Source organism: Gorilla gorilla, chromosome 4, assembly GCF_029281585.2.
Source record: "Gorilla gorilla gorilla isolate KB3781 chromosome 4, NHGRI_mGorGor1-v2.1_pri, whole genome shotgun sequence".
In the NCBI taxonomy this organism is placed as follows: domain Eukaryota; kingdom Metazoa; phylum Chordata; class Mammalia; order Primates; family Hominidae; genus Gorilla; species Gorilla gorilla.
In genome coordinates, this window is record NC_073228.2 from 55,967,838 (window position 1) to 55,991,101 (window position 23,264).

At 53.7% G+C, this 23,264-nt stretch overlaps 2 protein-coding genes across 3 annotated transcripts in view; one reads left to right on the forward strand and one right to left on the reverse strand.

The window, feature by feature from the left end:
* Positions 1-1,022: 1,022 nt before the first annotated feature.
* On the reverse strand, positions 1,023-8,825 carry LHX1 (LIM homeobox 1). 2 transcript variants are annotated; one of them, XM_063706513.1, is made up of 6 exons: positions 8,375-8,825; positions 7,252-7,881; positions 5,107-5,333; positions 4,736-5,013; positions 3,258-3,423; positions 1,023-2,872 (listed from the first exon to the last, which is right to left on the reverse strand). In XM_063706513.1, the coding sequence occupies exons 2-6, from the start codon at positions 7,419-7,421 to the stop codon at positions 2,493-2,495; spliced, it is 1,221 nt and encodes a 406-aa protein (XP_063562583.1). In that variant the 5' UTR covers positions 7,422-7,881; positions 8,375-8,825; the 3' UTR covers positions 1,023-2,492. The 2 variants fall into 2 exon arrangements, with proteins under 2 accessions (XP_063562583.1, XP_030867321.1); XM_031011461.3 differs by having other exon boundaries at positions 7,252-8,825.
* Positions 8,647-23,264, forward strand: part of LOC101135405 (uncharacterized) — a 29,990-nt gene continuing 15,372 nt past the window's right edge. Inside the window, exon 1 of the mRNA XM_019028456.4 lies at positions 8,647-9,061. Coding sequence (XP_018884001.3) covers positions 8,647-9,061 — 415 coding nt within the window. The remainder of the gene's footprint in view (positions 9,062-23,264) is intronic.

Below are 23,264 nucleotides of genomic sequence, written 5' to 3' on the forward strand. Positions count from 1 at the left end.
AGTGAAATATTGCTTATTTTAAAGTCTTCTCTGAAGGAAAGACAAACTTGGCTGTGTCTTAATAAAATTTGAAAACAGCACTGGAAATTATATACCATTTAATGTCAAACCTTTGACTTTTTAAATAAGGAAATAAATAATCCAGAGTGAAATCTAGGTGATATGGAAAAGAAATCCTGGAACTCTAATAGCATCTGATACTGAAACACACACATCCACAAGAATATTTCATAGTAGATAAAATATTCAAATTTCTTCCAAGTCTAATGAAGGACTGGAAAGAATCGAGCTACTTTTAGAATCTTTTGAGTTGAAATTTGATTTCGATATTAGTTATTTTTGTTCATCTTTCAGAGAAAATTAATATGTATCTTGTGCCAGGCAAAATAGTTTTCCTTCTGGGGAACTTCAAAGGTAACAAATACTATAAAACAACAATTTCATATCAGTTCTGTGAAAGGGATTAAAGTATTTCATTTCTAGCTGTACTATACATTCATTTTACATTATCTTCCAAACCACCAAATTAGAAAGCCTTTACATTATCTTTCAAACTACCAAATTAGAAAGCCGGATTATCTATAGGAAATGAATTGAAACTGAAAAGGACCATCTCTAACTATGTATTACAAGTATCTGATACTCACAAGCCCAGTTTTGCATGTGCAGGGAGAGTGAAAGAGGGAATGCCTTGGATCTTATGCCTAATCACAGACCTGGACCACTCATTTTTTAGCCATGGATTTGATTTCTATTTCAAATTCTATATTAACTTATCAGCAAACATCTCTTCAACGGTATCAGTTAAATCCACAGGATATAAATCTGTAGCTAATAACAGCAGGAAGCCACAGAGAAAAGCTTGGCTGGCATTAGCAAAAGGTTTCAGCCACAGCCAAGGCAAAAACAGATATATCATCCCAATCCTGCCTCTCTTTTCCACCTGGCTTCTGAGGACCCATTCAGCTCCCCATCAGGGTTCCCCTTTGAAAACATCAAATAACACACCAATTATCTAAACATCAGATTTTCTATTTTTATTAAAAACTCACAAATTTATTCAACATGTTTTCTTTCATACAGTGAATGGTCTAATATGCACTGGAGGTCACACAAGCTTAGGTTTATTAGAACAATAAAAGACATATGAGAAATTTAATATATAAAGAAAAAGTAGCAGCTGTTGACTGCATATTTGACCATAAAATTTAAATATTTTGGACTTTTATTTTAAAGACACAAAAATAAAACCTGTGTGGGTCTATATAAGTCATATTAACAATTCCATGAATGTTCAACAGGACAAAAAATTAGCAAAGATGTTTTTTTTTAAACCTTGTAACACTTTTTTTTTTTTTTTAACACTTTCTCAGGTTGCTGGTGCCAGGCACCTTTACAGTATTTGTGCTATAATTATTCTATTTGGCAACTGTCTGAATAGCATGTTTTCTCTTTGCCTCGTGTAAACAACACCTTTTTACATACTAGCACAGTGAGCCGAAAGCCCTGCAAATCTGTCAGAACATCTACAGGAAAAGAAAAGGAACAATTTTGGTTGATTGCTCAAAACATTTTGTTTTCGAACAAGAGGTTTCAAAACAGGATATATTAGTAAAACACTGAACTCCTGAATTTAACATTATACGTAAACAGTTGACTGTTTTTAGTTCAATAGTCTTTTTTTTTTTTTTAACTTTTTGTGTGTGAAGGTAGAATACTTTTCTTGTACAGCTGATGTTCAAGTCATTTTACTGAGCGGTCTGGCTGGAGACCATCTTACCGAGTGTGTCCGTGTACGTGTGTATGTGTGTATGTGTAGTTTTGCGAAGGTAGAAGAGTTGATACGGAGGGCTTTACATTTAGAATTTTGCAATTTTGGCAAAAACAAAAACCAAAAATCCAGATAGACAAAAAATATATATATAGTCCCACCTGATGCACGGCAGGTCGGCGTTTCTGAAGCTATAAGAGTTTGTTGTCGCTGTTGTTGAACTCTGAGACAACACTAATAAGGGATATCCCAGAGCTAGAACCCTCCTGGCTGGCCCGGGAGCGCCCTGGGCCGCTTCACTTCCTTCACCCGGCTGTGCTCACGGCCTCCCTCCCCACGGCTCCTGGCATCGCCAATGGCTGTGCGCACCCGCGGCTGCCCTGGACGTCTTTTCGCCGCCCGCCTGCCAGGCGCACACGCCCGCGGGGTCTGTCTACGGATCCGGGTCCAGGTGGGAGTTGGGGAGAGGTCTGCGTTTCCTTTGGGGAGCCCCAGTTCTGCACGTCGACAGCCAGTGCGCGGATCCCAGTCCCACCTCGAGGCCGATTTGGATCCTATTTCGTGTCCCCCTTTTCCATCCGGTCTCCCCAGAAGGAGAATGGTTCTCGAGGCTGGAGGAAGGGGGTGGGGACTTGATTTTTATGTTTTTTTTTTTCTATTTTTCTTAAATAAAGGTTCATTTCTGTACAACCACGAACTCCGCAGACCGTGCGAGACCCCGCTACCACACGGCCGCCTCGTTCATTTCGGGGGGGTGGGACAGGTGGTTTCCGTAGCTCGCCCCACCGTTGACCGACAGCGACGAGAAGGGCGGGCTGGGTCCGAAGACCTCGGCCGACATGGAGTGCAGAGGCCCGGGCAGGCTGGGCTCGGGGCTGGGCGAGTCCCCGGGTGGGTGCGCCAGGATGTCGGTAAACCGCTGCGCCTCGCTCGACGGGTGGTGGCCCGGCAGCGGGTGCTCCAGGCCACCCAGGGGCGTCCCGGACGGCCCAGATGACGGCACGAAGGGTAGGTCCACTGGTGTCTGGGCCTGCGAGGACGGGGGGCCTTGCGGGAAGAAGTCGTAGTTGCCCCCGGGCCCGTAGTATTCGCTCTGGTAATCTGCGGAGCGGCGGGGAGGGCGCAGGACGTCAGGGCCCGGCCGGGGGCCGGCGGGACCGAAAGGTAGGGAAGACGCGACCTCGGCGGGCTGAGGAAGGCCACGCGGGGAACTCGCGGATCGCGGGGAGTCCTCGCGGGCCTGGGTGCAGGGAGGAGGCTGGGCGCAAGCCCGGGAGCTGCCCCTTACCAGCCACCCCCGTCATTCAGGGGCGTGAATTGGGCCCTCGGTCTCGCCGCCTCCCCTTGATTTACTCCCAGCCTTCTCCCTACTCGCCCCAACTCTCCAGTGGCTTACAGAGAGCGAGGCGTGCCCCCCGCGCTGCCACCCGCTTCCAACGAAGCCCGCCCCGACCTGGCCGCGCCCCGCCATTCGGCGCGCACCCACCTCCGTAGAAGGAGAAGGGACCGTTGGGGATGAGCTCGCCCGGCTCCAGGCGGTCCACCAGCGGCCGCATCCGGCGCGGACTGCGGAAGAAGGCGTGGCGCCGGGCGCCCAGGGCGCTCAGCTGCTTCATCCTCCGCTCCTTGGAGCGCCGGTTCTGGAACCAGACCTGCAGCACATGGCGGCGGTGTGAGGCCACCGAGACTCCACCCCCGACCCCGGGGTGCTCCGGGCCTAGCCAGCACCCCTCCACCGCCCGGCCAGCCGACACCGCGCGCGCGCACGCGTGTGTGTGTGTAGGGTAGTGGTGACGGTGCGATCTCTGACTAGGACCACTCAGGGCCGACCCTGAGCCAATGGTGAGCAGGAATCCCACAGGAGGACCTGGACAGGCCGCCGTGTCTGGAGGGGGACAGTTGTGGTATAGATGGAGTTTTTCTAACAGTCACACTATCACAGTTACCGCTTCTCTGGGGCTGTACACACATAGAGACTACGCCTCTCCAAAATAATGTCACACACACACCGCGTTTCCATTTCACGGTCTCTTGCATTAACCCTCCCCCCAACCATGACAGAGACACAGAAACAGCCTATGATACCAAAACCTACAATCTCCTTTTCACACCCATGTACAGTCTCACAGTGCCAAACATACTTATCCACAGCCTCTTGCCAATAGTGACACAGACACACGACTTCTCATTCATGTACACAGGTTCTCACAGTCTCCTGTAGGCCTCAGGGCCTTCCGTGTTGCACACATGTGCACATGCACAGCCAGCCTCCCAGGCAGGTACATCCACCCACACCCACGCAGGGCATCAGGCCCGGTGAACCGGACACCTAGCACTGAGCCAGAGACTCCCCCTGGCCTGGAGCTCCAGCAGTCTCACCTCCTTTCCGCCCACAGGCCCAGCTGCCTCCAGGTAGGCTCCCATCCCCAAATTTCACTCCAACCCGCTGGAAGCAGAGCTGACTCCCGGCGGAACCACCTCTCTTTGGAGGGGAAGTCCCTGATCTGGGGCTTGTCTAATTGGAGCAAGCGATCACAAAGTTGGAGTTGCAGACTTAGGAAGAGTTCACTTCGTGCAGAAGGCAGAGGGACTGATTGACTCTGGGGGACACTGAGACTTCTCTGACCCTTCCGAACCCGAGGTGGGGTGGGGTATGTGCAGAAAGAGGGCTCCCCACTCTCTCCAGAGTGTTCAACAGTTCTCCTCCTCCAGCCTCTGGCTGAACTCCCGTCCCTCCCCCTCCACTGCCACGATCACCTCTGTTGGGCTGGGAAGAGGACTTTCTAGATGCTCGAAGGCATCAGGCATTTCATAGGTCCCGCAGGCTCGGGATGCGTCTAGGCACCCCACCTCTGGACTCCATCTCTCACTTCTCTCTGGATTCTGGGCTCTCCCGGCTCGGCCTGGGTGCCCAAAGTGGCAGTGTGGGCCTCTGTGGGATGGAGAGGCGCGCCGGGGCCTGACCTGAATGACGCGCATGTTGAGGCCGGTCTCCTGCGCCAGCTGCTCGCGGATGTGGCGGGTGGGCTTGGGTGTAGCAGCGAAGGCGGCCTTCAGCGTCTCCAGCTGCTTGGCTTTGATGGTGGTGCGCGGTCCCCGCCGCTTGGCGCCCAGGTTCTGGTCGTCATTCTCGTTGCTACCCCCTTCCTTGTCCGACACGTTGGCGCTCTCCGAGTCCTTGGCGTCGTCCTGCGACGGGTCTTGGGAATCCGGAGACAAACTGGGGTCACTGCCCGTGGTGGCTAAGAGGGAAAGGACAGATGAGCCGGGGCCTTGGCGAGCCTTCCTCCCCCAGGACCCGCTTGCACCTAGCCAGCCAGGAATTGGGGCCTCACCCGAGTGAAGGCTGTTCTCTTTGGCAACACTGCTGTTACTTAGGTAATCCTCTTTGCAGACGAACTTATTCTCGTCGATGATGTAGAGTTCCTCGCCAGTGGAGAGCTGCTTGTTACACATCATGCAGGTGAAGCAGTTCAGGTGAAACACTTTGCTCCGCGCTCTCCGCACCAGGTCGCTAGGGGAGATGCCCTGCGCGCAGCCTGCGCATTTGGTACCGAAACACCTGCGGGGGGTGGGGGGCGGGGGCGGGGATGGGTCAGCCAGGGGCAAGGGGAGACAGGCGGAGAGAAAGATAACAGCGAGAAAGAGGGAAGATGTAAAAAGTGGAGGAAGTAGGAGAGGAGGAATGGAGCACAGAAAGAAGGGAAGAGAGAGATAAAGAGAGGCAGAATTCCGGTTAAACAGGTGAGGAGGCAGCAGGAGAGAGAGCGCGGCAGCAGGGAAGAGTCAGGGAGGAGACACACGGGGTTAGAGCCAGGGGCCCAAGCTAACCCCCAAGCCCCAGCCTCACTCCCAGTGTTATCCCAGAGGAAAGATGCATCGTCTAAAGAAGGTGGCAAGGCAGTGACCTGTGTGGGCGGGGGAAACAGGGGCACTTATTTTCCGATTAGATTCAGAAAAGTCGAATTACAATTAGAACTCTATATAAACGTGCGCGGAGCGCCGCTTTTCTCTCCTTCATCGCAAAAGGACCCGCACATAGGCGTGGGGTTGGCGATGTCTAGCCCCGCTGTTGGTAAACAAACATAGCCGCGGAGAGCCCCCACCCCCGTAGCCTTAGCGGGGCCGCCGCCACGCTCTTGCCTAAAGCGGGACAGGTTGGCAAAAGCGGGAGCTGCGGGAGCTGGCTCTGGGCGCTCTGCCGCGGGTTGTGGAAGCCAGGCTCAGGGACCCACTGGCAGCGGGTACGAGTACGGTTTGCCACCCTCCCGCTATGATCCAGTCCTTGAGGAAAACCGGGCAGCCCGCGGAGGCTCAGAGGCTCAGCCTGCGCGTTCTCCCGAAATACCAGCGAGCACGGAGCTTTGCTTCGTGGTTCCACGCAACCCAACCCCAGCCACGAGTCCTGGAGCGGCACTGGGGACAGCGCGTCTTGGCCCTCTGAGTGGCTTTGAATCCCTCTTCCTCCTGCTCCCTGGTTTGAACTATGACCACAAACTCAGAAAAGCAGAGACCAAGTTAGCCGAGTAAATTGCGATATTTCACATCCGTAGGGTGGAATTACAATTCGCATTTGTGCCCGTTCTTCTCTGTTGACTTGTGTGTTTGTGTGAATGGAGCGGCAAAATTGTGAGTGTACGATAATATAATTAAAATGCTAAACGAATAAGGGGGGTAGGGAGAAGTCTCCCCACCAGCAAGCTGGAGGTCTCGGCTTTCCCCCAGGTTTCATCAAGGAGGTTGCTAGCTGTGGCTGGCAGTTTCCTAGGAGGACTACTGAGCGGAGCCCGTGGGAGTCGGAGTCGCCTGGGGCTGAAGCCGAACCACCAGACAACTTCGGCAGCCAGGGAAGCAGGAAAAAGCTCCGGGCACTTCGCAGGCTACAGTGCAGCAGTTTGTCCAGGTCTGCACTCAGAGGCATGTCCGGGTTTGGGGAAGACCCCCGGGCGTGCAGGATCGGCTTTAAGGCCGAGTTCTTTCCTGCCGCTGACAGGGCAGTTGGCCCTGACACTCTACGCAAAAGGCTCGGAGCTTCCCGCCAAGACCGCTCGGGGTCGGAAAAGGTAGTGGCTGGGAGGGAGCCTGGGCTCTGCCTGGAGGGCAAACAACCCCGAAGGCCTGGAGAATGCAGTTGCTGCAGAGCTTGGCTCCGGGAAAGACAGCAGTCCGGGCTACAACGCCCGAGGCTGCCCTGTCTCTTCCAAGCTTGAAGGGGCTTCTGGGCCGAGTCAGGCTCAGACCCTTTCTTCCCAGGCACATGCTGCCAAACCCAGACCCATAGTTTCCAGGATGCAAGCAGGGCCGCGTCCCGGGCTCCCAGCGCGCCAGCTGGCGGAGAGGCGGGCGCCCGCGGGACTTGGCTGCCCTCTCTAGAAGCAGTTCCTAACTGGGCAGCGAGGCCACGCTAACCTCTGATCCGAAGCTGGCCGGGAAGGGCCCGCGGGGAGGTAGCAGCAGAGGCGTGGGAGGAAAGTACTCACCGGAAGAAGTCGTTCTTGCAGTAGAGTTTGCCTTCCCTGGAGAAGCACTTCTCGGTCAGGTTGCATTTACATTCACAGCACTGGACGCACTTGACGTGCCAGGCCCTGTCCAGCACGTTCAAGAGAAAGCGGTCCAGGATGGGCCTTTTGCAGCCGGCACAGTGAACCATGGTCTTTGGTTTGGTCTGATGAGGCCCAGAGAGAGAGAGGGGCAAAGTAGAGCCCAGGGGATGACTCCTGAAGACAACCGGCACGAGCTCCCCAGTCTCTCCAAAAAGAGGACACACACTCGGCCGTGCAAGCCAAAACTCGCACCAGGAAATCAAAGTAGGGTGGAGGAAACGAGGCTGATCGGGGCCTGGGGGCGTCTCAGTGAAGTGTGCAGCCGGGGAGTCCCGGGGCCCCGGGCTGGAGCGGCGCCGCCTGAGCTCCCGGGGCGAGGAAAAGAAGTCTCAGGCGGGAGAGAATGCGACCCTTCTGCTCAGAGCCCGCGGAGGAGTGAAGGTCAGCGAGAACGGCGGCGGGAACGGAAATAAATAAATAAAAACGGAGAAGAAGAAGAAGACGACGACTCGCCGAGCTCGGGTTGCGAGGAAAGCGCCGCTGAGTTCTCCGGGGCTTGAGGTAGAGCTGTCAGAAGTCAAAGTGCATCTGCTTTTGTCGGGGTATGAGGGCGAGTGTGTGCGTGCCAGGCTGCCCACCACTGGGATTTCCCCCCTCTTTTTTTAAAAAAGGGAAGGAAAGAACAATAGGAGCAGAGAAGCTTTGGATCCTAAACTGCCGGCATCGCGCCGCGGGTCTGGACGCGCCGAGCGCCCGCGCTGGGCCTGGGGGAGGGGGCGAGGGCCGACCGCGGGAGAAGGGAAAGAGGGGAGGGTAGGAGGAAGATCTTGGTGTTGATTGCTGTTGTTGCTTAGGTTTCCCCGCTTTTGGAGAAGTGTTTGTGTCAATCGAAAACAGAGAGGGACAACTCCGTGCGGAGGCAGCCAGGCGCACTCGCTCCTTCCCTACCGCCCCAGCCCAGTCACCTCGGCCCTTGGCCTGCCTGGCGGCCTCCGTGTCCTCAGGGCGACCCTCCCTGCGCCCGGGCTCCTTCGGGAGGCACTACGGGCTGGCTTCTCACCGCGCCTGGGCGTGCATCGTGGCTCCAGTCACAACTCGCGGCCGCCTGGGCGCACAGCCCCGCATCGCTCGGCCCACGCTCTGTCTGCCTCCGTCTAACCCCACAGTCGCTCGACTTTCTCTCCTTTTCCTTTTCCCCTTCTTTTTTTCGTTGTGGTGGCAAATCTGGGTTTCCTTTCTAGCCTCCTTCCTTTTTTTTTTTTTTTTGTTTTTCTTTTGCAGCGGGAGGAGTCGGGGAGGAGGGGGGCAGCTTGGAGAGCTTTAAAAAAAAAAATGTCCTGGCGCAGCGGCTACAGTAGGCCGGCGGCTGGAACGGCTCGGCGCGGACCGCCGCTGTCGCCGCCCGGGCCGCGGCTCGTTGCTGGCCCTCCCCGGGCGCGTCCCTCAGTCCCTGGTCTCCTGGCCCAGTCGCCGCCCCGGTGCGTCTCTCCCCAGCTCCGGCGGCTCGGTCACTGCTCCTGGCTGTTGGCTGAGCTCTGGAAGCCCCCTCGCCTTAATGCAGCGCCCGCCGACGTCACTGCGGCCTGCGACCAATCAGCGCCTCGAGGTCCCTCTGTAAACCATTCTGCATCCCCCGGCCCGGGAGAGTGCGGGGAGACCGCGTTTAGAGGATCAGTGGCGGCGGCACCCGCGGCCCCGCGCGGCGCGGACGGCAGGCAGCACCGTGCCTGGGCCCCCTCCTGCTCCGGTAAGGCGTGGGTTTCGATGGGAGGGACAGAGAGAGAGAGCGGGAATAGGCGCAGGCGGAGGCCAGAGTTCTGCTGTAGAGTGGGGGTAGTCCAAGACCGAGCCTTGTGGAAGGTTGGGGTGCAGCCGGGTCCGGAATCCCAGGCGGCTCCCCTGCACTGCTGGGCTTTGCAATTCAGCGGCTGTTGCCATTGTCCCCGCGTACTTTCTTGACCTGGAAGTTTGTCCCAAGCGCAGCGCACATCTTTGGAGGGGGAGGGGGCTCTTAGCAGCAGAATCTCCCTCCTCCCGTCCCTCTTTCTGTGCTCCCTCCCCCAATCCATCCAAAGTCCACAGGGTCCGGGTCCTGGGCGAGCTGAGTGTCTGTCTCCCGCAGAGCACTCTCGCAAAGTTGATTCGGGCGGTTTCCTGATGGGGGCGGGGAGACCGGAGGCGCGGCGCCGGCGCGGGGGAAGGAGTGGACCGGGAAGCGCCTCGGGTGAGGAGTTGCAACCCTGGCGAGAAAGTTGTGAGAAAACTGTGATCCGGAGACACCTTTTACGTACAAAAACAAACGACTAGGCGGGAAACCGGGAGCTCCAGCGGCGGCTGGGGGTGGTGGTCGTGGCGTTGGGAAGAGGGAAGGAGGAGGGGGGTGCCGGGACGCCACGAAGAGGCTGCAGTAGATGGGCGTGCAGTGCATGGGCAGCGTGTGCCGGGATTCCAGTCCTCCCCTGTCCAGGCTTCGGGTTGGCACCGGCTTCCCCAGACAACAGCAAACCACAGCCTCCATAGTTCACTCCTCAGGGAACCCGTAACTCCCTAATCCCGCTCTGGCTAGGAACTCGGGACAGCCGCCCCCAGGGGCCTATTTTCCCACACGTGGGGGACAGATCCTGGTCTAGAGTGCCTTCGCCTGGAAGAGTTACTGTAGTTTTTCGGAGCACTCAAGTCAAACCCTAAATTCCGTTTCGACCACACCTGTTCTGGGTAGGCTTAACCAGGATTTCTCCTGAAGTGGAGTCTGAAGGTGGTTGGGCTGGGCGGTCCCACTTTTGCTCCCCGTTTTTGTGCTTCGGGGGAGGGGGTGCTAGGAAGGCTCATTTGGCCCGAGCATGGAAGGCAGTGTTGGTGGGCGTCCCTCCGGAGCTGGCTGGTATTGTGGAATTGGCCTTTGGACCCCACTCGCGATGCGCAGACCAGACGGAAGCTGAAACGGGGGAAATGCTCGGGGAAGCGGAGTCGCAGTGAACCTGGGCTGGCAGGGAATCCCGCTGTGCAGATGGAATACCCTCTTCGGACGAACGGGGAAGCTGCTTCAGAGAATCTGGCTTGCGCTCCGTGGAACCGTGGGGTTTTAGAGCTGTGCCAACGCCCCTTTGCTGACTCCGCCCGCACCGCCCAGCAACCTCAAGGCCCACAGGCAGCCCCCCGCCTTGCCGCCGGCGTCACCATGTCATGGAAACCGAAGCCGCGGAGACCCGCAGTGCGACTCGTTGGCGTTCTGCCCTGACCCCTGGTTGCCGGGACCCTAACGCCTTCTCCACACCTTCTTGCACATACACATGTGGGCTCCCCGCTGCGAGCCGGAGGAGCGTAGGGGACTAGTCAGCTCCGGCGCGCCGCCGGCCTCCGCCGGTCGCTCCCAGACCCCGACGCGGGGCAGGGCAGAGGATGGAGAAGGCGGTTCTGCGATCTAGGGGGCGGGCTCCGCGGGCTCGGACTCGGCTTCGCGCTCCTCCTGCGGACCCGGCACTTCCCGGCGGAAGACGACCGGTACTCGGTAGGCTTCTGGCACCCCCGGAAGCGCCAAAAGCCGTGTGGCACGGGGTCCCCACTTCTTCCACCCGGACCCCCAGGCGCCTCCCAGCCTGCTGCGCTGCGTGAGGCCTGCGGGGAAGGGGCCAGTCCAGCCCTGCTGTCCTCACACTCCTCCCCTCCCCGCAGCTGTCCCGGTTCTCGCCGCCAGCGCCCTCGACCCAACCGCCCCTTTCTGGAATCTATAGTGGCCCCAGTCCCGGGTGGCTCGCCTCCGCCCCCGTCCCAGCTGGGCTCCTTCTCATGCAAAGCAGAGGGGTCACGGTGGAGTGTGGGGCGGTCAGTGGGACCTACCGGACGACAGCTGGACCTAGCTGTCGGCCCTTTCCCAACCCAAGGCCTGTCACCTCCCTCTGGTGGGCAGGAGGAGGTTGCTCCATCCACTTAGGGGTGTAAGAACCTTGGGACCTAGGTATAGGGGAAAGAAGGCCCCTCCCCACAGACGGACCAGCGAGGCAGGAGAGTTGAGGATGAGGACAGGACGCTCGCTCTAGGGCGTCAGGCTCCGCTCGTCCTGGTGTCCAGATGGCTCAGTAAACAGGTCCGCAGGAGCCAACCCTGGCGTCTCTGCAAGGGGGGCCAGGAGCGCAACTCAAAGTGCGCCTCTCGGCTCCAGATTCTAGGTTTGGAGTCCAGATTTAACTCCTCCACGGGGACAGCACATTAGACTAATGGTGGGTTTTGTTTTGTTTTCGCTTCCATTGAGCTTTTGTTTTAAAACATAATCGGTCGCAGGGACATGGAGAGAAAATTGACCAGGCTTTCTAAATTCGCCATCTTCGAAGCCGCTCAGCTCAGCTCTGCATTTAAGCCAGTGTCTGTTCAGCGAAGAGCACCAACCTTCCCTCCTCACCTTCCCGGCCACATTTATTGTCTGCATCCTCAACTACGCAAGCGTTTTCCTACCCAATGTCCTCCACAGACCCACAGCCACTTACACCGCCCAGGACCTGTACATTCTGGACCAGGGTCCGCCGGGATCATTTTCGCCCATAGCTCGGTGACTGCAGAATCCTTTCCACCCTCCTCCCAGGCACCCCCGGATACGGCCCCAGAGGGCCTAGGAGGTGACTTTCACAGTCCAGGTTTCTTTTCTTGAGAAGCTCCTTGACGATCAGCCCCAGAGGGACCCTGGTCAGAACCTGGGTTGGAGAGGGTTCTGTCAGCCCTCTCCAGCTGCCATGCAGTTTGGGGAGCCTGAAGGTGCCCCTCTCAAACTTCCACTTCCCTTCCTTCCCCCGCCCCCGCCCCCTCCAGGTTCCAGAATGACGCTCGGCCCATGGACAGAGCCTGCCCAGTCACTCTCGGCTGCTATTGATCCCGAGGATGATGGCCGCCCCTGGCCATTTCCCTCCTCTCTCTTCGGTTCCAGAACAGCCCAAGGAGCAGAAAAGAGTGACAAGGCCGTGAAAGGAGGCGCCTGGGGCGTAGCCGGCTCTAGGAGGTTACCCCATGCGGAGTACACACCCTGCTACACCCATCCCGGAGGAGGGAGGAAATAGCCAGCCCGGAGCACCCCTGGACTCTGCCGGTCCCAGAGGCCACACAAACTCCGCCCAGACTCGGTGAGGCCGCGGTAATGCCACGCAGGGAACTGCGTGGATAAGGTCGCTCGGATCTGAGCGCCAAGGTCTCCCGCCTCTCCTTCCCGTCTAGTTCTCTCCGGACTCAAATTGCCTTAATCTCACCCATCACTCTCTCATGGAAATGATCTACTCGTGTGCAGTACTTTACAGCTTGTATCACGGTCTCCCCCGAACCGTATAGCAAGAGGGTGGTGAGGGGTGGAAGAGAAGGGTACTATCTCCACTTTCCCGGCCAGGAGGCCCAAGTTAGGAGGCTTGTCCGAGATCCCTAGGTCAGCGCACTATTTAAGGTGAGAAGTTGGGTGGGGAGCTTGGCACCTTGCTCCAGTGTGCACTTTGCGCCTGGCCATGTTTTATAAGCAAGGGGGGCTTGGGCTGGTTAAGGGGGAGCAGGGACCGCAGGGCCAGGAAAGGGCAGCATCCGGCAGGCCGAGGCGTCACGGTGTGTGCCTGGCCTGGGTAAACAACTCCGGCTTCCCACGAGCGCTGGAGGGACCCTGGGCATGGGGCAGGGGCGTGGGGAAGGGGGGCAGGGGCGTGGGGGTGGGCAGGGAGCGGGTGGAACAGCGAGGTCAAGCGTGGAGATTCCAGCTGCGAGTCGGCTCCGCGCCGCGGAGCAAAGACAGGACGTGGATAATCTTGGGAGGGAGACGCTGAGCTGAAGAACAGAAAAGAGAGATAGAGGCAGAAGTGAGGAGAGAGGGACAGGAAAAGAAAATAAAGGCAGAAAACCAGAGAAAAGATGAGACGGAGTGCGGAAAAGCAGGCGGGGATAAAGGAAGGAAAGATCTGTCGGGGAAATGCGGGGAGAAGTGGACGAAAAGAAACAGAAAATAGACCCAGAGAGAGACCGTGCCACGAAGAAGGCCGCGGGGACGGGCGCGGAGCCGAGGGCCCTGCAGGCACGGAGGGGGCGTCCCGCGGGTCTGGGGGTGTGCGGCTTTGGGACAGGCGAGTGCGTGCTGAGAGAAGGAGGCAGCGTGTTTGGTGGGAGACTCTGCGCCCGTGGAAAAGCGGCTCTGGGCAGGAATCCAACAAATAAATAAAACGTCTAAGACGGCGTGACAACAATGTGTATTTGGGTGCGTGCCCGTGTTCCTCTGTCTGAACACAGTCACACCCAGTAAGGAAGACAAACGGGGCTCGTGCCTCACAGTAATTAATCCTCTCACTAATTGACTCTCTCCCCTTACCTAAAGGCGGTGGTCACTGCCTTTATCTGGAGAGACATCAAGTGGGGGGAGACAGAGAGAGAGAACCCCAAAGCTAACGACCTTTGGGACTGGGATTGAGTTTTTTCTGGACTTGGCAGCTCTAAGCCCTGCCCCCACCTCCACTTTTGGGCAGAGTTCCATAGATGTTGCTGCCTTCCTTCCCCCTCCAGGTTTTGGGCAGCATTAATAAAGATCTCCTCAGATTAGGGTGATGTGGTCACACACACTGAAGCCCTTCTGCCGCCCTCCACCTTGGGAGATCAGTTTCAGAGGCTGAAAGCCACCCCGTCCCTGGGACATTTCTTACCTCCCTGCAATACCAGCTCCCCCTCCCATGTTGTTCCCCCAGGGGCCCAGACCCTGCACCCTCTTCTTTCAGGCAGTACTAACTCTTCCAAGGACCTGGGCGGTGTCCTGCAGTCCCCTAAGGCAGGTGAGGTTTTGAACGGGCTGAGAAGCAGTCTGGGGTTGATGGAAGGAGAACGGTGGGAGGTCAGGGCAAGGATGGGGAGAGGCTTCCAGAGACAACCCTCCTCAGACTTGGGTTGAGAGACACAGAGGCGCAGAGAGGCGCAGTTGCCACCAGGCAAGAGAGAGGCCTCTAGGGACAAAGGAGGGAAAGGTGGGCTCTATGCACTGTGGGAAGGCGCGCCAAGTGTGTGAGAGGCAGGAAGGTGGTCATGTCTCTGTGACTGTGAGGGTGACAGTTCTGGTCTCTCTGTGTGAGCATGGGGAAGCCCCCTATGTTCCCTCACAGCACCCTCAGTTCTCAGACTGGGGAGAAGAGGCAGGGGACTGGTCTGGGACTTGATGGTCCCCTTGGTAGCTGAGTTGGCTGGAAGGGGTCCAACGCCCACAGTCTGTCTGGTAATGCAGCTTTGAGGCTTAGGTTTGGGAGGTGAATGTCAACTCTCACCCCTGTGAGGTGGCAGCTTTGCTCTGTTGGCCTCCTCAGAGGCTAAATAAAGAAATGCTGAGATCTATAAACCACCCAGCCCAGAGAGAAAAAGGAGGGAGGAAGGGCAGCTCCCTAGAAAAAAATCCACACCCCCCGCCCCACCACTAAACACATTTTCAATTGTCCCTTGGGAACATTTGTACATTTGACCAAAGCAAATCTCAAAGCAGCAGCAGCAAAATAAGTCAGAGGGGCTGGTGGTCCAGAGAGAGCTGGGGATCGGAGATGGGGAGGTGAGGAGAGGTGGCAGGCATGTTTGGGAAGGTGAGAAACTTGGCTCCTTTCCCACCATCTCTGTCAAGCTTTAGAAAGAAAGTGAGCAGGAGAAATAAAGTTCCAGGGGAAAGAAAGAGAAGGGCATATAAAAGGCAAATCCAACCCAGAAAGGAAAGAAAGTGAAGAAGAAAGAAAAAGGCAGGGAGTGGGGAGAGACTATAATAAAAGAGGGTGAAGGCGGCCCCAGGAGGCTGGGCCTCGTCCCAAACCATCCGTCTTCATTGTCTCCGTGTGTGCAAAGGCAACTCTGGCATAAGGAAAACCCGCTATTGGAGCCGAGGCTTTATTTTATATCCTATACATCAGGAGGGAGGCAAAGCTTTATTTTCGCCAAGAGACAGATATTTTATTTCTCTCTTACGGTTTTATGTGTGAGAGATGTCAGGTTGCCACAATGGATGGCTAATGCATAGGCAAGAGGAAGCCGTGTTGGCATGCTGTGTGTCATGGGGTCTTGGGGGGGGTGAGCGAGCCTGGGATTTAGGGCTGATGGGACACTCTGGGGGATTTCTGCTAAAATATCTCTCTTCATAAATCCAGAAGCATGGTCAGCTCAACAGGGAGAAGACGGAGTTTTAGAGGGAAAAGAGTTGGGCTTAGTAATAAGCGAACACACAAAGGAACCGCTTACCTTCCAACAGGCTCGGGCAACAGGGGCACGACAGCCCCATGGAAATGCAGACACCCATGTCCACGCACACAAGCGCCATTCACAGGGAAGTATTTTCCTGACACAAAATCCAATGTCAGTTTCCTTTCCTTTCCCCGTTTTATATTTTTCCACCCCCCTTCACCAGAAATCTTTTTTAACCTCCTCAGAGCCTTGGGGGAAAAGAGCCATTAATTTGCAAATCATCTGATCTGTGAAAGGATCAAGATGCCTGGTTTTCACTGCTAAATCCAACGTCTTGAGTGGACACAGAGGCACACACAAGCCCGTCATGCTGCCAACCCTTGGGAGCATAGGTGCCAGATCTGAAGCCAAGAAAAGACTCCCTCTCCTCCCGGGACCTGCAGCTGAATTAAGCCTTAGATTCCAAACTGCATAATGTTCATATTTTTAAACCTGGAGAGAAGTGGAGAGATGAAGGGGGACAAAAAGAGGGGGAACTTTGTTAATTAACGTGTTCCATTCAGGACTTAGACTAATTGTCTTCCCCACTTCCAGCCGCCCCCCAACCCAAGCCATTTCTTACAGGAGTTGCTTTTATTCATTCTCATGTTCTACTTTTCTCATTTTTGGATTAATATCTACTTGTTTAGTATCTACTGTGGAGCAAAAACGTGACCACGCTCTTTCTTTTCAGAGGGTTGGAAGCAGCACAGGATTCCTAGACAAGGAGCTTGGAGACTTGGCTACACTGTCCCTGGCCATTGGGGAAGACATTTAGCCTTTCCGGGCCTCAGTTTTCTCATCTGTAACATGAGGGTATTCGGCTAAATGATTACTGAGGTCCCTTCCAGCTCCGATCTCCTCTGGCCGAATGAGATAATGTGTGAAAACACTTTGTGAACACTAACACCGGACGGATGCCAGGGATCATTATTGCAATTCTAATCAATCCTCTTTTCTCCACATGGATCTTGGCTGTTTAGTGCCAGCAAGCAGGCTAAAGGGGGCTGAAAGCAAGAAAGCTTAGCGGAGATGGAAAAGCTCTGTGCAGTGGGAGGGGAAAAAAAAACCCCTGCATCTCCAGAAACATTGTGTCTCTGTGTGCCCCCTGAGGCCTAGTGGGAAGGGTTGGGGAGGAGGAGGCCTGACTTGGTATGACCCATTTTGGTCTACATGGCGGCAGAGAGTGTATTTCTTCAAAAGCATTGTTGGTCTCCAAGTGACTGACATGGGAACCTGATGGGAAGGCGATTTGCAATTGTTTTTTTCCAGGAAGAAAGAAAGAGCAAGGTGTAGCTGATTAGCAAGTTAATTATTTCAGTACCCCAAGGGTTCCAGTGTGGTGGTAAGTTGTCCAGCCCTGGTATAATTTCACAGTCTGTGCATTTCCTGGTGAGCACCTGGGGTGCCCGAGTCTGTCTCTTTCTCCTTCCACCTGCCTTGTGTCTTCCTGACACACCTGGGGAGATGAGCAGGGGCTGGGGAGGTTGATGGTACAAGGTACACATTCGGCTTAGGCTGCGGGTGGGGGCCACACCAAGAACAGGGTGGAGGAAGCCCAACTGATGCCATCTACCTCCGCTGAGTGTTTAATTATCTGGCCCTTTCTTCTTTAAAAAAAAAATCTTTTGTTTAATAAATATTAATGAGGCGGGTTATCGGAAAGTGTAGTTGCCATGAGGTTATTTCCCCAGCCTTAGCATGGAAAGAAACTGGGTTTGAGGAGCCTTTCGGCCCCTCACCGCCTTCTGCCCCCACCAGCTCTCCCGTGCTCACGTTCCGCAGCAGCTCTTCCGGTCTCACTTCAAGATTTGATTTCCCCTTGGGGGAGGGTAGGGGAGGGAGGATCATGTGGTCAAATGGACACTTCCCCTCGGAGAGATAAGCTGGAGATGTGAACATTAGCCTCAAGAATTAACAGCTTCTGCCGCTCTCTGCTCTGGGGGCTGAGAGGGCCAGCCCCCCGCTGCTCCTTCCGCGATGGATGAAGGGAGGGCTCTACAGTTTACTTAAGAGTGGTCCCATCTGCTCAGACTGGCCTTTCATAAGGGGAGGGATTTATGCAGTGTCCTTGTGCACAGACCTGGGATTTGGCTGAAAACCTTGGGCCTATGAGAATATTACTGAACGCTAAAACGTTCAGCCATGGAGATGATTCATGATTTTGTCTGCATGGACAGTGTGTGTGTGTGTGTGTGTGTGTGTTTGTTGGGGTTGCACGCACAGTGATGATGGGTGCTATTCACCGTTCTCACTTTGAATCCAAATGTTAGGAAACTTTTTTCCTTCTGTATTCACTCAGGAGACAGGCCCTGGCACCAGGCTCTGGAGACCCCACTTCCTGACTCCAGCGGTGCGAAGATGATACAATACTTTCTGGTGCTGACATTCAGCTGTCCCCCAAACAGGTTGGCTGATAGCCCTGCCGGTCCTTGAAGAGGGGCCGGGTGCTGTCTAAAAAGACAGTTCTGATGACTGCTTCGTTGCTAGTGGCAGAGGATTTGGGGCACAGGAGTGGAGTTAAGTCCAATTGCTGTTTAAGTTGGACTTGGCCTCCTTTATTTTACAGTCCTAAGGGGTCTCCATAGGAGAAAAAGTAGCGAGAGAAACTTAGAACACAGGAAAGCAAGCATAGGGAAGAGTTTCTTGTCTCAATCTTGGTACTGCCGTGCCAAAATGAAGCCCAGGGATGGTTAAAAACGGATCCTAGGGACCGGGCACCTTGGCTCAGGCCTGTAATCCCAGCACTTTGGGAGATCAAGATGGGAGGATTGCTTGAGGCTAGGAGTTCGAGACCAGCCTGGCCAACATAGTGAGACCTCATCTCCAAAAATAAAAACTTTAAAAAACAAAAACAAAAATACAGATCCTAGGGAACAGAGCTTTGAGGTTCCCTGTGGGATCTTGGCCTGACTCTTGGGAGATGAAGAAGTCCTTGGCAAATTTGAAAAGATCTACAAGTGCCATCTATTCAGGGGACTAAATGTGATTTCTTTTCACTGCCCAGTGGCTGGTAAGGAAGGAAGCATTTTGCATTTTCAGCTTGTAGGATGGTTATTGGTGGTCCTACCATCTTGCTCATGTTCAAGTTTGGTCGTGTAGATGAAGACCCCAGCTTCCCAGCTCTTAGTTTTTCTTTTCCGTCAGGCCATTCATAATTTAGCTAACATTCTAGTCCATTGACCAGCATGCATTTTGAAAGGTGAGCTGGCGAGCCTGTAACTGTGTGCAAGGTTGTTCTCATTTAGGCTCCAGGAAGGATATAGTTTCCCCATAAGAAAGAAAAGTGGGCGAGAGGCTGAGGTGGGAGGTCACTTGAGTCCGGGAGGCAAAGATTGCAGTGAGCTGAGAACCATGCCACTCACTGCCTTCCAGCTTGGGTGACAGAGTGAGACCCCATCTCGAAAAAAAAGAAAAAAGAAAAAAAAGAAAAAGAAAGAAAAAAATAAATAAAAGCAAGGAACTATTTATATTAATCTTTTAATGAAGGATTTACCAATCTGATAAGTACGAAGCTCCTTTTCCTCCTTCTGAATGAGTAACTATGTCAGTCAATGTTGAGGGTCTGCAGAACCTATACAAAAATGCTTTCTTTGGTCTCTCAGTTTTAACACATGCTGGGGCTTGGGCCTGCCTCTGACAGACTGGGGAGGAGTAGACACATTCCAGAGACCAGGTCTTGGAGGGTTATCTCTTCCCCCACCTCAAATCCTCACCCTCCACTTTATCTGTCTTTAGCACGAATGCAGAGACCTCCTAGGGAAGTGTGAAGGGATGGGTTTTCGTCAGGTTTGGGGAAGGAAGGGGAATAAGATGAGCCCCAAAGAAAGATGGGGGTCATTTGGAATTTTTAGATGACACTCTTTTGTTATACTTTTCTTGTGTTGTGTATTATGTCCTACAAATCGTGCATTTGTTACAGTAAGCCACAGTGTGTATGTGTGTTTGCCAAGTGCTGCTTGGCCAAAACAGTGTTAAATAAAATTGTAAGAAATGCTACCAGGGCCTTGCATGGGTTATTTAATTCTATCAATGATAAACAACGTTAATGTGTAGCATCTCAGTTGGCACAATATCATGTTTCATTTATATATGCTGAGATATATTTAAGCATGAAAGATACAGTTTTCCAACATATATATTTCCCAGTGATTACTTAGGGGAAGTGTGATAGAAACAGCAGAAACCTTTCTCTCTCACGTATACCTGCATCCTGCAAACACAGACTGCCAGTCACACTTAGTCACATGGCCAGCCAGCCATGTACATATTTTCATATATATGCCTTCACAGGTAAGTGTAAATGTAGATTTTAGAAATGTACATTCAGATTTCTGTACTGGAACACGATTCTAGATACATGTAGCAGCACACACAGGCCGCTTTTCAAAGTCTTTGTTACATTTACACATTTTCTCACACACTTACCTACCCTCCTGCATAGACGGATGCTTACAGCAACATGCGTCTCACCCCACATGTGGATATGTATGTGTACACATGTTGGTACTCTCACTGCCAAGTGCTGATGTTCCCAGAAGGATGTGTGCCCACATGCAGGAGACTGTTCTGCCCAGTCTCCTCCTGAAATGTGCATTTGTGTGCATGTGCACATTTGCACACACACAGGCACACTCCTCCACCCCTGCTCTGGGGAGTACACTAACATTCACTGACACGCTCCGTATGGCCATGGAGCAGCAGCTGCTCTGTTACTCTTGGAGGCTCCAGACCTGGTAGACAGTTTTTTTGACCTGGGAACTGTGTGTTTGCCTTATGAACCCTGAGGCCTTCGGGATGGGAAGCCTGGAGGATCAGGGTCAAGATGCCAGCCTGTCTAGCCTCTGATGAAAATAATATGAAAACGTAGGAGTGGGAGAGGGGGTGGGGTAGCTGGTCTCTGCAGACAGATGCCTCCAAAAGAGGATCAACCTTTTATTTGCTCATTTGACAAACATGTCAGAGAGGTATATAGGAGTCAGGATGCCTGATCAGCTTCTCTGATCCTGATTCTGCTGCCAGTTAGCTGTGTGGATCTAGGCAACCTGCTCTCTAGGCCTCAGTTTGCACATCTGTAAAGAACGGGCCTGGGGCTGGACGTGGTGGCTTATGTCTGTAATCCAAGCACTTTGGGAGGCCAAGGCGGGTGGATCACCTGAGGTCAGGAGTTTGAAAGCAGCCTGGCCAACATGGCGAAACCCCGTCTCTACTAAAAATACAAAAATTAGCCAGGTGTGGTGGTGGGCACCTGTAATCCCAGCTACTCGGAAGGCTGAGGCAGGAGAATGTCTTGAACTCGGAGGGCGGAGTTTGCAGTGAGCCAAGATCGCGCCACTTCACTCTGTCTCAAAAAAAAAAAAAAAAAAAAAAAAAAAAAAAGAATGGGCCTGGATGGGCAGTTCTCAACCTTAGATGCACAGAGGAATCATCCGGGGAGCTTTCAAAAAATACAGATGTCTGGGCTCCACCCCAGACCAGTTAGATTAGCATCTCTGGGAGGTGAGTTCCTTGCATCTTTTTTTTTTAAGCTCCCCAGGTGATTCTATGTTCAACCAAGGTTGAGACCCAGTGGCTGAGATGGTCTCCAAGGCTCTTCTAGACCAAAAGCTCTATGACATGGAGGACTTTCCATACAAAAAGCACTGTGCTGGGTACCAGGGCACCCTGCTGAAACATCTACATTTACTTGTATAAGGTCATTAAAAGTTATTAAAAATTATTCTTCTTTCAGTTTAGGCAAAGAATAATTTCAAACAAAGTATATTTATCCTGGAAACACTCACACTTGCATTTCCAGCTCTCTTTCTGTGTCTTTGTTTCCTTTCCAATTTATCTCTCTCTGACTCACTCATTGAACATTAATTATATGCCACATGTACAAATACTATACGTGGGGATCTGATAAATGTGATAGATACTTTTGCTACCCACACATATTTCCTGGCTAGCTCCTCACCCAACCTGTTGGATAGCATAATATTTTTAGCAGGGTAAATGATAAGGCACAGGCTTCAGGAGGAAAGTTTTCTCCCCCCGCCCCCCAAGCCCAGCTGTGAGTCAGAGAACACCAGCCCCCAGGCCCGTGCCCCAGTTCTGGAGGCTGGCATGGTGCTGAAGAACGCATTGAGCTGTGTGTCCTAGAAAGCTGCTCTCAGACCTGGGCCTTTGGGAATCCCACATTAATATTCTCCACTAACAGTTCCCCAGGCAGGGCCAGTCCCCCTTGAAAACAAACCTGCTCTGTGACCACACCTGCCAGAGAAGACTGCCTCTCATCCACAGTAGCGTGCAGAAGGCAAAACTGAGACAACACAGCCTGAGCTGCCGCCTGCGGGCCACTTCTCTGTTGGAGGATGTTTAGGAGAGTATGGGGGAGGGCTTCTGCCTCTCATCTGTGGTGGGATGGAGGAGAGGGTTTTCATTCTGTATGGAGGGCCTCCACTTTTCCCTCTGTGTAATCACTCACTCAGGCCTCCGAGAGAAACTCAGACGGGAGCCTGCTTCTCTCTTTCCCTCTCTCCCTTTAGCTACACTGGCCTGCAGAGTTTTGGATGAGTTTTCTTTAGGAAAGTTGTCCCAACGTGGCCATGGTGGCGGCTCTTCTGTCCAGGCGAGTGCCAGAGTAGGGATCAAGGCTGAGACCCTTGGGTTTGGTCTCTAACCCTCTCATTCACTCCTGTTTGCTGCCTGTGTCTTTGTTTATCTCTGTATTTCCCCCCCCTCTTTCATTTTGTCTTCTCCTCTGATGACATATGGATCAAGTCCTGGCCACCAAGGTGGCCTTGAACATAGCGTAGGAGAGGTTGCTGGGCACAGCGGACCTCTCATGCCATGCCCAGTCCCTCTTCTCCCCTCCCCTCTCCTCTTGCATAGAGGATGAGTTTGGTGCTGAGGAGGGAGAGGCAGCAGGGGATCCTCAGATTCTAAACTCTGATCCAGGGCCCAGCTTCCCAGGCTTGAGTCCCTTCCCAGGGCCCACCTCCCCTTGGGTCTGGGGAACGTCACACCCCAGGAAGTGATGGATTCCCCAGGCACCTTCAAAGAGCTCTGCATTTGTTTGCAATGCAGACCTTGAATCTTGCTCTGGTCATAAATGTTGTTTATTTTGACTAGGACCTACTGAAAGGGGCTGAGAGGTATAGAAGGCAAAGAGAGAATTCTGTAGGGAAGATCATAAAACCATTAGCAAGGCAGGGCTTCTAGGGGTCACAGGATCACAGACATTTTCTGGTTGGAAGGAGCATAGGCCATCAGGAAGGTCAGAGATGACCACTTTGTCAGCAAAAGGCCTTCAGGGGCCACACAGGGCTAGGGTGGGGGTCTTTGGTCCTCTTGTGTGCGGACTGTTTCTAGAAAGTGGACCTAAGGTATGGGGTCATGACCCCCCAGTAACCTTATGCCAGGCTGGGGAGGCCAATCTTGCTGAATCTGATGGATTTGCCCTCCTGGTGGGAAGAACCAGTTGCTTGGCTGTGTAGCAGAGCCTCCTATCCTAGGGAGTGGGCACAGCTCCTGGGTGGAAGATTCTGCTTCCAGCAGCTCCTGGGGAAAAGACTTTGCTTCCACTATTATTGAGGGAGCAGCTGTATGTGCCAGGGGCTGTGCCTGATGCTCTTCTAGTACCTTGTCTTATTCACCCTTCAGGACAATGCTTGAAAGAGAAGTTTTCATCTCCATTTTGCAGATAAGAAAACTGAAGCTCAGAGAGGAGAGGTGGTTTGTCCAAGGTCACACAGCAAGTTAGTGATAAGGCTGGGAGT